This window comes from Phycodurus eques, chromosome 5 (genome assembly GCF_024500275.1).
Source record: "Phycodurus eques isolate BA_2022a chromosome 5, UOR_Pequ_1.1, whole genome shotgun sequence".
Classification (NCBI taxonomy): Eukaryota; Metazoa; Chordata; class Actinopteri; order Syngnathiformes; family Syngnathidae; genus Phycodurus; species Phycodurus eques.
Window position 1 is genome coordinate 11,508,070 of NC_084529.1, and position 12,500 is coordinate 11,520,569.

Consider the following 12,500-nt stretch of genomic DNA (forward strand, 5'->3'; position numbering starts at 1 on the left):
AGGCCACCCCAGGACCTTGAAATGCTTCTTACGGGGCCACTCCTTAGTTGTCTCGTACTATGGGTCATTGTCATGCTAGCTTAAGCAAGGGACCTTTGGTCAGGTCTATTAATTCATTAATACAGGTAGCGTGTGGAGGATAGAAGAGCTTTTTAAAGATGAAGTCGCAGGTCTGTGAGCAAATTATTTAAAAATCATAAAATGTGATTTCCTGGGTTTTTGTTTCAGTCTGTCTCTCACTGTTGAAATGTGCCTATGATGGAAATTAAAGACCACTTATCTATTTAAGTGGGACAACTTGTACAATTGGTGGCTGTCCAAATACTTCTTCCCCCCCACTGTAAAATGTGCAACTCACATGATTTTTATGAAGCTGTTTATTTCTTTACCATTATCCACTTTTGTCTTCACCATTATAAAAAGAAGTTATTTCGGTGGGCCACCACCATTTGCTCAGTCAATAAGGATTGCCATTACTATGAATGCCTAAAATTTTAAATCAATAACTTTTTGATTTGGAAGTAGGTCTTCAAGAATGGCTATTTCAGCATGGGAGATATTTACCCATATACAACCAAGGCGGCTCAAAAAAATAGCAAAATTTGAATTATTTTTTTTATTTTTTATTTTTTTATTTTTTATTTTTATTTTTTTTACAAATGCCGTTATTGATCAAATTATATGAAAATTACATCATATATATACACCATGGAAGACAGTAAAAACGGTGACCATCAAGTGAAGAAAATATGGTAGTACGGTGACATTACCAAAGATCTCCCTCTCAGGGTCGGCTGTCAAAAGTCCGACAACAACATTGAAGGAGCTGTAGGAGTTTCTGGCAAGTATTACCTTTTTAGTACATGTGACAACAATCATGTGTCTGTGCTATAGGGTTGGGTGGCAAGACTGTATTGTCTTTAGACTTTACATCGATTTTATCGGGCTGATTGGTGTCTGCCGATATTTAGCATTTTATGCTGATCGGCTTTGTCATAATTTGCCCATTGATCGGCTCCGCAAAAAACACCGTTCTGTCGAATCATGCTCTTAAGTTTCGGTGTGGGTGAAGTCATTTATTAAAATAAAGTAATTTAATGACAGTAAATTAGCGCCCATTATTTCTGTCATGTAATGTTGGTTTGACCTGACTGATTAGAATACACGATCTGACTAGAGCAGTGATTTCCAACCTTTATGGAGACAAGGAACATATTTTACCATTGAAAAATCTCACGGCACACCAACAAACAAAAATGTCACAAAAACTGCATACATTAATTACTGTATTTACTTCCTGCCATCTAATAGAAGACAATTCATTTGTTCTGTCTGTCACTATGCCTCACTGGCATAAATAGAGGAACAAAGATACATTATTTATTGTAAATATAATTTGGCACAAAACGTTAAAAATTTAACAAATGTATTAATATGTTTTGGGGACCAAAAGACAGTAAAATTTGAGTTTGTGTTTTAATTGAGTTGTACAGTTTATAGGTCAGAAAGGTGGAAAAATGTTTCAAATAATTTAGATTTTTACATCACAAACACCTGACCCATGAACAGGGTTATGTAGACTTTTTACATCCACTACTTCACATCAACCTCCCTCCCTGCCTTTGCTTAACTATTGTACCACTAAATCATTGTGTGTTCAGGTTTTTTTTTTTTTTTTTTTTTTTTTCAGATGAGGACAGTATGTAATATGATACACATGTGGACAAAATTGTTGGTACCTCTCTGTTAATCAGAATCATCTTTATTTCCCAAGTATGTAAAAAAAAAACAAGGAATTTGTCTCCGGTAGTGGGAGTCACTCTAGTACGACCACTCTGACAAAATATAATTTTAGGACACAAAAACACACTACAGAGAGTCATTGAGCAATGAAATGTTACCGGTAATGCTGATACAATAACAATTATGCAAATAATGCAGAGTCCTCAAGCAATTTAGAGCAGTTTGAAGTGACTAATAGTACGATAATCTGGTACAGTGACAATTGTCCAAATGGCGCAGGTTCCTCAATAAATTTAACCAGTTGAAAGTGACTCGTAGTTCGATAATCTGGAACAATGACAGTTGTGCAAATGGCGCAGACTGTTCTCAAACACATGACTGGCCAGTATTGGTGAACAACAGATATGCAAATAGTGAGGAGTGAGGAGACTACTGTACTACAGACTACTACTGCAGACTGACTAATGAATAATGTGTCACAACAGAGATGTGCAAAATTGGCAGCATGTTATAATGAATTTGTAAGTCAACTGTTAAAGTGATTGGTGGCAAGATGGAAGAACCTGTTGGAATTTCTGCTGGTTTTGGTTTGCATTTTTTGATAGCACCTACCTGAGGGAAGGAGCTGAAAGAGGTGGTGACCAGTATGTGGAGGATTTTGCATGCTCTTGTCTTAGTTATGGCAGCGTGAAAGTCCTCAAGAGTGGGTAAGGGGGGAACCAAAATTTTTTTTCGGCAGTCCTAACTGTCCGTTGCAGTTGGAGTTTGTCCTTTTTTGTGGCAGCACCAACCACCAAAGGGGGGGATGGGGGGCGCTGCTGATAGTGCATGTGGGTGAGGTGGTGTCCTCCAGCCTCACCTCCTGTGTTCTGCCTGTCAGGAAGTTGTAAATCCACTGGCAGATGGCAGGTGAGACACTGAGCTGGAGAAGCATGGAGGAGAATAGTTTGGGAATGATGGCGTTGAACGGAGAGCTGACATCTATGAACAGGATTCTCGCGTAGGTCCCTACGCCATTGAGGTGTTCTTGGATGAAGTGCAGTCCCATGTTGACTGCGTCATCCACAGACCTGTTTGCTCAGTAGAAAGCTGCAGGGGGTCCAACAGGAACCTCTCTGTGAAGAAAAGCTCCATCTTGAGAAAGCTGGTCCGTGCAGTCTTTGAGGCAGGATGAGGACACGAGGTGTGGGCCCGCTGCTTTGTCAATCTTTTGCTATTTGAAGATACGTCTCACATCCTGTTTGTGGATGGTCAACGAAGAAGGGGGAGTCAGAGGTATGATAGTGGTAGTCGGTGGTGCGGGTGGGTGGGTGTTGGGTGTGATAGTGTCCTTTTCAAATCGGCAGTAGAAGGTGTTCAAGTCATCAGCAAGTCCTTTATTGTTCGCCGCTTGGGGGGGGTGGTCGCTTGTAGTTGGTTAGCGATTGTAATGCATGCCAGACTGATCCAGTCGTTAGCAACAAAGTGTTTTTTCAGCTTTTCTGCTTAATTTCTCTTGCCGATGTTAGTTTCCTTTGTCAGCTGGTTTCTGGCCTGATTGTGCAACTCCTACTGTACAAGTGGGCTCTGTCCCCACTCCGATAGGCGTCCTCTTTAGCCTGGCTAAGTTGGCAAAGTTTGGCAGTGAATCACGGCTTGTTGTTATTCAACGTGTGAAATGTCTTTGTTGGTACACACACATCTTCACAGAAACTGATATAGGATGTGACACTGTCCGTATATTTATCCAGGCTGTCAGTTGAAATTTCAAAGACACTCCAATCTGTCCAGTCTAAACAGTTTTGAAGTTCCATCTTTGCTTCACTGGTCCACTTCTTCACTGTTTTCACCACAGGCTTTGCACATTTAAGTTTATACCTGTATGTTGGTATTAAGTGAATTAAACTGTGATCAGAGGAGCCCAAAGGGAAGAGCATGGTACGAGTCCTTAAGCGTGGTAAAGCAGTGGTCTCGAATGTTGTTTTCCCTGGTGGGTCAGTTAATGTGCTGCTTGTATTTAGGGAGTTAGTGGTTGAGTTTTGCTTTGTTAAAGTCCCCAAGAATAATGAGTGGTGAATCTGGGTGCTTTTTCTTCAAGTTCGTTTACTTGGTCAACCAGCATTTGCAGTGCGGCGTTTGTGTTGCGGGGGGGTTGTAAACACTGGTGAGAATGACTGAAGCAAACTTGTGCCACAAGTAGAATGACTTACAGTTAAAAGAACAGTGACTCCCAAGTCTGTGCTGCAGTGTGTGTTGAGCTCCGTGACGTCGGAGCTCAACGGTACACCAGTTTTCATTTATATAGGACCATATTCCACCATCTTTTGTTTTCCCCGATAGCTCTGTGTCGCGGTCCACTCGCTGACGTTGGAAGCCGAGAAGCATTATGCCGCCATCGAGGATGTGTCCACAAAACCATGTCTCCATGAAGCACAGGGCGGCGGAACGTCCTAAGTCTTTACTGGGAAAAAGGATATGGGAAACGAGAAAGGCAGTGCTACTGATGAGTGGTGCGGTGGGATGCTTTTGTAGTGTCTAAACACCTGTAAGAACCTGTGAGTTGATCTCTTAATACAACCAGTGTTGTTATTAGTGGGCCCAGCACAAGCCATGAAAGCCTATAGTGCGTCTATAGAACTTATTCGTGACACATGAATGTTAGTCCACTGGTGTACGGAGTTGCTGTGCCGGGACACCGAGGAAGGGTGGGCCTGGCCCCCTCCACCCGCAAGGGGGCTGCCAAGCCAGCAAGCCCATCCCGTGGGGGACCCAGCCAGGGGGATGCCACCCACTCCCCAGGACCCAGGGCGCTCCCTCAGCCCAACCGAAGGATCCCGACCTGTCCCCAAGGGAGAGCCAAGGGTACCGGACCCCCACCTCCCACGCCCAATCCCTCCCCGCCCAGCGCGCCTGATCGCCGCCACCCCCCCCCCCCCCCCCCCTCTCCCCGGAGAGCATGAGGACCCCACCCACCAACAGGGACCCAACGAAGGAGCCAGATAACACCTGAAAAGGTCACAGCCCACCAAAAGCAAGCCCATGTCAAGCCCCTGCTGCGAGCCATGACTGCGAGGGCGCCAGGAGAGGAGAGAGGAAGGCAGGGACCCAAGGGGGGGGGGGGGGGGGGTATAAGGGGCTCAGGCCCAAGAGTCCAGCCAAGAAGACATGTGAATACCCACCAACCATCCTATTACTCTGGTTACCAAGTCCCCAACTGGCAACCATTGTCCCTGAACCGTGATCATGTGTGGTGGGGTTTGCGAATTAAAACTGGAGACTGGTGTGAATGAGACAAGACGGACACGGGGCTGTTATGATCCGCATCCCGTTCCCACCAAGACCCAACCAGCTGTGTGAATTTGTGTGGTGCATTAAAAATGCGTGGGGGAAAGGCATGGCAAGCCAGAGAACAGGCTGGAGTGTCGGAACACCTGGCCGAGTGTCCTCCCCAGCCCGACACTGCCCTCCCCCCACTGACGGGTGTATGATGTATTAAAACTGGAGGCCTGGCCATGCAGAGAAGGGGGGCGACCAGACCGGAGACCGGCACAGATGTGACAGGACCTGGCCCGGCGTCCGGCTCATTATGCCTCGTGCCAGCCCTCTAGGGGACCCTGAATGAGATGTGAATGTGCCCAATGTGTGAAATATATACAGTGTGAGTAATACAAATGTGCCGAGTGTGTGAATTAAACGGCTAGACTCCTTCGAGCTTGGTCTGGCCGGCTGAAAGACCCCAGAGAAAAGGGGCGCAGCCCTTCCCCACCCTCCAGAATCCCCACAGGCCCACACCACATATCTGGAGCCAGAAGGATAGGGGTTCAAGTACATGCAGTAGACCCTATGAGATGGACAGGAGTCTAAAATGAAGAGATATGATTGGATTTTTTTGGTAATGTATGTCTTAAATCTGTGCAGGGTTAGGGTTACAATAACATCTCAAGACTATCAAGGTATTCTACAGAGAAATACGCTGCCCAGTGTCAGAAAGGTTGGTCTCGCAGGTCATGGGTCTTGCGACAGGATAATGACCCAAAACACACAGGTAAAAACAGCCAAGAATGGCTAAGAGCAAAACATTGGACCATTCTGCAATGGTCTTATAGTCTTTACCTTTAATGTGCTGGTCTGTAATTTTTTTTCTAATCTCCTGAGCCACCTTTCTCTTCCGCCTCCTCTGGTCCATGTTTAGTGTAGTACACACAATGTCACCAAACTGCATAGTGATTATTTGTCATTGTTTCAATAGGCTGACTGATTAAACGTTTGAAGACACGTGTGGTGCTAATTAGAGGACATAAGGTCAAATTATTTTCAATCTTTTCTCGGTGTGCCATCATTTTTGTCCAGGCCTGTTTCATTAGTAGTTGTTGTTTTGTTTTTTTTAATAATTCTGTTGAACCACAATTCAAAAGCAGTGTCTGATTTTCATTGGTTAATTTTCATGAAGGGTGGATCAGTGAGCGACTGGTTAGCAGATCTGCCTCACAGTTGTGAGGACCCAGGTTCAAGTCCGCCATCACCTGTGTGGAGTTTGCAAGTTCTCCCCGTGCCTGCGTGGGTTTTCTCCGGGTACTCCGGTTTCCTCCCCACACCCCTAAAACATGCATCGTAGGTTAATTGAAGACTCTAAATTGCCCGTAGGTGTGAATGTGAGTGCGAATGGTTGTTTGTTTCTATGTACCCTGCCATTTGATGGCGACCAGTTCAGGGTGTACCCCGTCTCTTGCCCGAAGATAAGCTGGGATAGGCTCCAGCACGCCCTCGACCCTAGTGAGGAAAAGTGGTTTGAAAAATGGATGGATGGATGATTTTCATGAAATTTGAATTTATTATTACTTTTGTTAGATTAAAGTTATTTCTGTGACCACTGTGGTTTTTTCTTTCATTAACAGGGGGGTACCAACAATTTTGTCCATATGTATACTTTGGGCCACTTCCAATGTTGACGGTTGCAATTGTTTTTTACATTTTGATAATATTTCACAAAATGGATCACTTCTTTGTTCTGATTAGTGTTATTAGGGCCTAACTAGAAAGGTTTGCTGTTGCTGAACACACAACAGAAGTACAAGTGTGACACATAACGGTGATAAAGGTATAATCGTATTTTAAAATCTACCATCCTATTGACACAGCCTAATTTGTACCCTACTGTGGGGCTTCAAACTCCGGGCGAGATTGTCGATGCAAACTTTGGACAGCAGCCATTTGTCTTCGACATTGAGGACTACATGAGTGAATGGAGAGCTAAGATCCATGGGATGATCGCTCGCTTCCCAATAGGAGAAAGGCTGGGTGACTGGCAAGCTGTCCTGCAGAAGTAAGTTTCATTGTAACTTTACCACACACAACTACAGACCTGACTTCAGTTTTGCTTGTTGTTAAATAGACGATAGACCGATTTGTAAGGTTGTAGTGTCTTATAACCATGATGCCGTGTGTTGACCTAAACCGACCTACAAGATTATATGAGTAAAGAGACGATCATTGAATCTCTCTTAATTTAAAGCCAAGTGTTTATTTTCTTACTTTGACTCCAGTATGGTGTCGAGCTACCTGGTCCACCATGGATACTATGCCACTGCCACTGCTTTTGCCAGAGCAACGGAGACCATGATACAAGAAGACCAGACATCTATAAAGAACAGACAAAGTAAGTGAACTTTGTCTTATTTAGGAATAAAACATTTGTACTTGAAGTGTAGAAGCCTACTTTTGCACTTCAAAGTTTCCATCAAACACTCAAAAGAAATCCAGAAAAGAGGAATCAGAATAGCTTTGTTTCTCTTTGAAGTTATTATAAGACATAGGAGTTTTTTAGTCTGCACTCTATTGAAAACAAGAGCTTTCCACAGTAAATATGCCAGCGCTCCAGACTAACCTTTTTACTCGGAGCACAGTGGAACCCAACGGTAATTGAAAAGTTTAGGGGCGCACACTGTAAATTAATTTGCAAAGTAAATATACAAATTTCTTCTCATTTTCACAGTGTTACCTTTTTCATAAATACTTTGACAAGCAGACATGAGAGTGTTTTTAAATCCCACTTTTTGGGCAGGCTTTTACACAACATAAAAATAATTCATACATCCTAAACTCATTCACTGCAAGCCCTTCTCTGTAACATGCATATTTGACATATGCGCTGTCAATGGCAGTGAATTAGTTCATCCCAAATTAGGGGTGAGACAGTACAGGTGATCCAAGGTAAGGTCCGTACTTTGGTTTTTGGGCCACTGTTCAGTACATTTTCGGTACATGTTTTGTGCATAAAGAGAACAACTTTTTTCTCTCTCAAAATGATCTCTTGTCTGTAAAAAAAGTTAACCGTTAAACAACTTTTTTGAATCGGAATCTGCCTCTTTTTCCTCTTTTTCACGTTCACCCTTAAATATAGGGTGAACGTGATTTGCAAATCATTGTATTCTGTTTTTATTGATGTTTATCACAACGTCCCAACTTCATTGGAATTGTGGTTGTATTCAACTTGCCCCAAGTGCATAGCCTGGATAAAACTGAAACCCTCAGTCTGTAAGGACATATTTTACAATGCAGAGTGTACCAAACGATACTTGATTTTACTGTCCCACGCTGACTAAAATTATCTGGTTTATCTAAAATACCTCGGTCATGTGAACTTGCACAGCCAGTCATCCTCAAAAAGTAATTTCCTACCTTGTTTCACCACCACCATTTCCTCACAAAACAACTTGGATTCATTATCAGAATTTAGCTCCTCTGGCACACAGTTTATTTGGGAGAAAGTAAGCGCAGATATTTCTCTGATATAGAGTTATGTGAAACCTGTAGATTTGCACGAGAACCCCAAGACCCAACCGACTCTTTCACACATTAGCCAATTACAGTGGTCATTAGCCCCCAATACCCCCAAAGCCCCCCAACTGCAAACAGATATAAGATGTAATTTTATTGCAATAGTCGGTCACACTGAGTAGCTATAGATGCATGATTTCATACAGTTTCGTGTGGTAAAGGGTAGCATTACAGACACTCAAGGTGTGCCCCTCTGGTTACTCTGCATACATCGATGCAATAGTGCAGCTTTGTACACTCACTTCAGCATATCCAGGGTGATTGTGTATTGCTTCAGTCGTACAATTTTTCAGCTACTCCAGGGTTGCTGGAAGTTGGGGTTCATCAACCTTGCTCTATAAAGGCAGACATCGCAAGTAGTTAGGTCAGATGATGTTGCAGGCCACTTGCAGAACATCTCCTCCAGCATGGCCCATCATTCACTTTGCCATTCCTCATTGAGAGATCTCCTGACAGTGAGATGCCAGTAAGGCAGAGAAAATTAATTATCATTGATTGGGAATCTATGGACTCCGTCTTTATCATATAATGGAATTGGTTTAGATTTCAGATCATCATGAAACTAGGGATTTTATTTATTTATTTATTTATTTAGACACCCTGGATAAAAAAAGGTGGGGCGCTAACCCTTTATATACCATGATGAATTTCTTATATTCTTTTTTAAAATTGTTTTATTAACATTACATACATACGTATGTATACACACCTGCTTTGTTACTTGTTGACTAGACCAGCCAATCTGTTTTCTCTAAGAATCTTGACCTGTAGCTCAGAGAGGTTTCATAGCGTATACTGCATTCAATTATTTTTGCCAAACAGGAATACAAAAGCTGGTGCTGGAAGGGCGTGTGGGTGAAGCCATTGAAGATACTCAGCAACTTTATCCTGACCTGTTAGAACGCAACCCAAATCTTCTGTTCATGTTGAAGTAAGTCAGAATGTTTTAAAGCTGGGGATTTATAGAAAAAGTCAGTAACACCAATATGTATGTTTTTTAGGTGTCGTCAGTTTGTGGAAATGGTAAATGGTACAGACAGTGAGGTTCGCTGCTTGACCATTCGCTCCCCCAAGTCCCAGGGAAGTTACCCGGGTTCCCCCAATCTTAGCCCTCGCCAGGGGGCTGGAAATTCACACATGCACACAGGAGGTACATTTGCTTTTAGACCCTTTTTTTTAGATGCATTACAATCAAAAGATTAGTTAATGCATTTTCCTCCTTCTTCCAGGTGTAGACAGCCCAACATGCAGTAATGGGGTGACTCCCTCCAAAAAATCAAAGAGCCACAGTAGCATTATTAGCAGCAACATGAAATACCCCAGCACGTCCTCCTCAGCCTCCTCATCCACCTCCTCCTCACCTTCATCCATCAACTACTCTGAGTCTAATTCTTCTGACTCCACCAAGAGCCAGCCGCACAGCAACCAAGAAACCAGGTAGGAAGAGCATGGCTTAATCTGGTGTCAAACAAACTCTTAGTCCTGGAACATAATCTGTTATTGAGGCACATTTCAACTGGAATTCAATTATTTAATTAGGAGCTGTACTCCGGAATGGTACTTGAATCTTAATAATTCTTAATTTTACCAAGGTATTTTTTACAGTTCTGTGCTACTATCTTTGTGGGAACATTTCGGGTAGGCTGTTATCGGTTTATGACTGTGCCCCAGTGCACCAAGCAAGAATCTTGGCGTGCCAATGGATAAATTCCCAAACTTCAGGCGCCAAACAATGAGATTACTGCGCATGATCCGCAGATCCTTTGAGGACACAGGAGTGTTCCTCTACCTCTGAAAGGGTTGGGTACACACTTTCCTGGAATATGGCTAAGCAATATAGACCCACCATCATGTGTGTGATGTGGAAGAGTGCAAACCAATCAGGGGTAGAGCCACCAAGGTAGTAGCAGGCCTGAGTCCTATCCAAAGACTGAAAGTACTGAATCTTCCAACGCATTTACGAAAGGAAGTTTTGCTGTTATAGCAGCAACCTGAAATCCACTCCACATTTTGGCCATGTGTTTCAATTCATTACGCTATATAGTGGGATATATGTCTGTTTTTGCTTGGTGAGATGTGAGCTCTGATGTCGTGATTTTAGAAAATGACTCTTAATGAATAGCTACGTCTTGGGTAACATTTCTACCTGTATTGTAGAAGTGTAACAATTACGATAATCAATTAATTGACAACGAATCGATTATTTTGGTTGTATTATTGTATTTTGATTAATTGTCCCAAATCTCTGATATAAGCTTCTCAACAACAAAAAATTCTCAGATTTCTGTAGTCCTTCATGAAACCAACTCATTATATTTCTGTTTCATCAAAATAAGACATTATTCAATTAATTGATGGCATAATCAAGATAACAATTGATTTTAAAAATATTTATAACTGCAGCCCTACTGTAATGCTCAAAGTGAAAGAATAATTACATTGGACCAGTGAATCACCTGTCTTTTTTATGTGTATAGTGACAGTGAGATGGAGATTGAAGCGGAACACTACACTAATGGGGTTGTTGAGGGCTCAACCACTCGTATCATGAATGGCACATATAAACACCAAGAGATACTTCAGCCAGATGACAACAGCATTGGTAATGGTGTCACAGGTATGCACAGATATAGAGCACAATGAAACATTATCAGGCTACTTTGATTCTTTTTCTCTTTTATTTTGTTGTTTTTATTTATAATTAAACTTCATGTACTCTGTTTTCTCCTTTGCAAATTGCTTACCTTCCTGGTTACCATGTTAAACAGCCAATATGTGCCTGTCTCTGTTGCCAGGAGAGGAGGGTTATAGAAATGGCAGACAACTTTGTGGAGGGAACCAGGCAGCTACAGAGAGGATGATACAATTTGGAAGGGAACTTCAGGCACTGAATGAAAAGCTGTGCCGGGAGTATGGCAAGAATACAACACACAAGAAGATGTTGCAGGTATATGCATGCACGCACACACGCGCACGCACATACACGCACGCACACAAACACACACACACACTGCCGCCTGCACACCCTCACACGCCTCCACTAACAACTGTGCTTAATGTTAAAATTATACCACAACTGTGCCGAAGAGGTTTTTCCTGCTGTGCCAGAGATTTCTCCTGTTGACACCAGTTAAATCCTGGTGACAGTGTTTTGTACTGCTAAAAAAATTGGAGAATCTTCAAATACACGATAATATTTAAAATGCATGAGGTTCATAACCAGCATCTGTCAGTCATGTTTTCTTTCAACAAAACTTGTGGAGTTTTGAAAGACAACCCATTATTCTTACTTCTTTCATACAAATTGCTCATTGGGATATACAGTGGGAGGAAAAACTACATGAACCCTTTGGAATTTTACCCTTGGAATTTCTTAAATGTCCGTCCGAATAAATTGGTCAAAATGTGGTCCAATCTTCATCTAAATCACAAGAATACACAGTCTGCTTGAACCTATACCCCACAATTAAGTTTTCGTATTTTTATTGAGAATAACGTAAGCATTTACAGGCCATGGAGGAAAAGGTAAGTAAACCTCTAGGCTACAAATTCTCCAAGAGTTAATGAGTCAGGTGTGAGCCAACCTGGAGTCCATTCAATGAAACAACATTGAAGGTCTTGCTTAAAGCTGTTCTTGCCACTAGAGAAAACACCAGTTTAGAATTGTCTCTTGTCAAGAAGCATTGCGTGATGTGTACAATGCCTCCCTCAAAAGAGCTTGTCCAAGACCTACGATTAAGCGTTGTTGACTTGTTTGAAGCTGGAAAAGGTTACAAAAGTATCTCTAAAAGTCTTGATGTTCATCAGTCTGCGGTTAGACAAACTGTCTCTAAATTTAGAAAGTTCAGCACTGATGCTTCTCTTCCAAGGAGTGGCAGTCCTGTAAAGATGACTGCAAGAGCGCACCGCAGGATGATCAATGAGATGAAAAAAAAAAAAAT

General features: G+C 42.4%; 1 protein-coding gene across 3 annotated transcripts in view; it reads left to right on the forward strand.

The window, feature by feature from the left end:
• Nucleotides 1-12,500, forward strand: part of ranbp10 (RAN binding protein 10) — a 55,056-nt gene that overhangs the window by 35,478 nt on the left and 7,078 nt on the right. For all 3 annotated transcript variants that reach the window (XM_061677484.1, XM_061677483.1, XM_061677485.1), the window contains 7 exons: nucleotides 6,861-7,045; nucleotides 7,266-7,378; nucleotides 9,382-9,490; nucleotides 9,561-9,709; nucleotides 9,789-9,996; nucleotides 11,037-11,176; nucleotides 11,355-11,506. In XM_061677484.1, coding sequence (XP_061533468.1) covers nucleotides 6,861-7,045; nucleotides 7,266-7,378; nucleotides 9,382-9,490; nucleotides 9,561-9,709; nucleotides 9,789-9,996; nucleotides 11,037-11,176; nucleotides 11,355-11,506 — 1,056 coding nt within the window. The remainder of the gene's footprint in view (nucleotides 1-6,860; nucleotides 7,046-7,265; nucleotides 7,379-9,381; nucleotides 9,491-9,560; nucleotides 9,710-9,788; nucleotides 9,997-11,036; nucleotides 11,177-11,354; nucleotides 11,507-12,500) is intronic.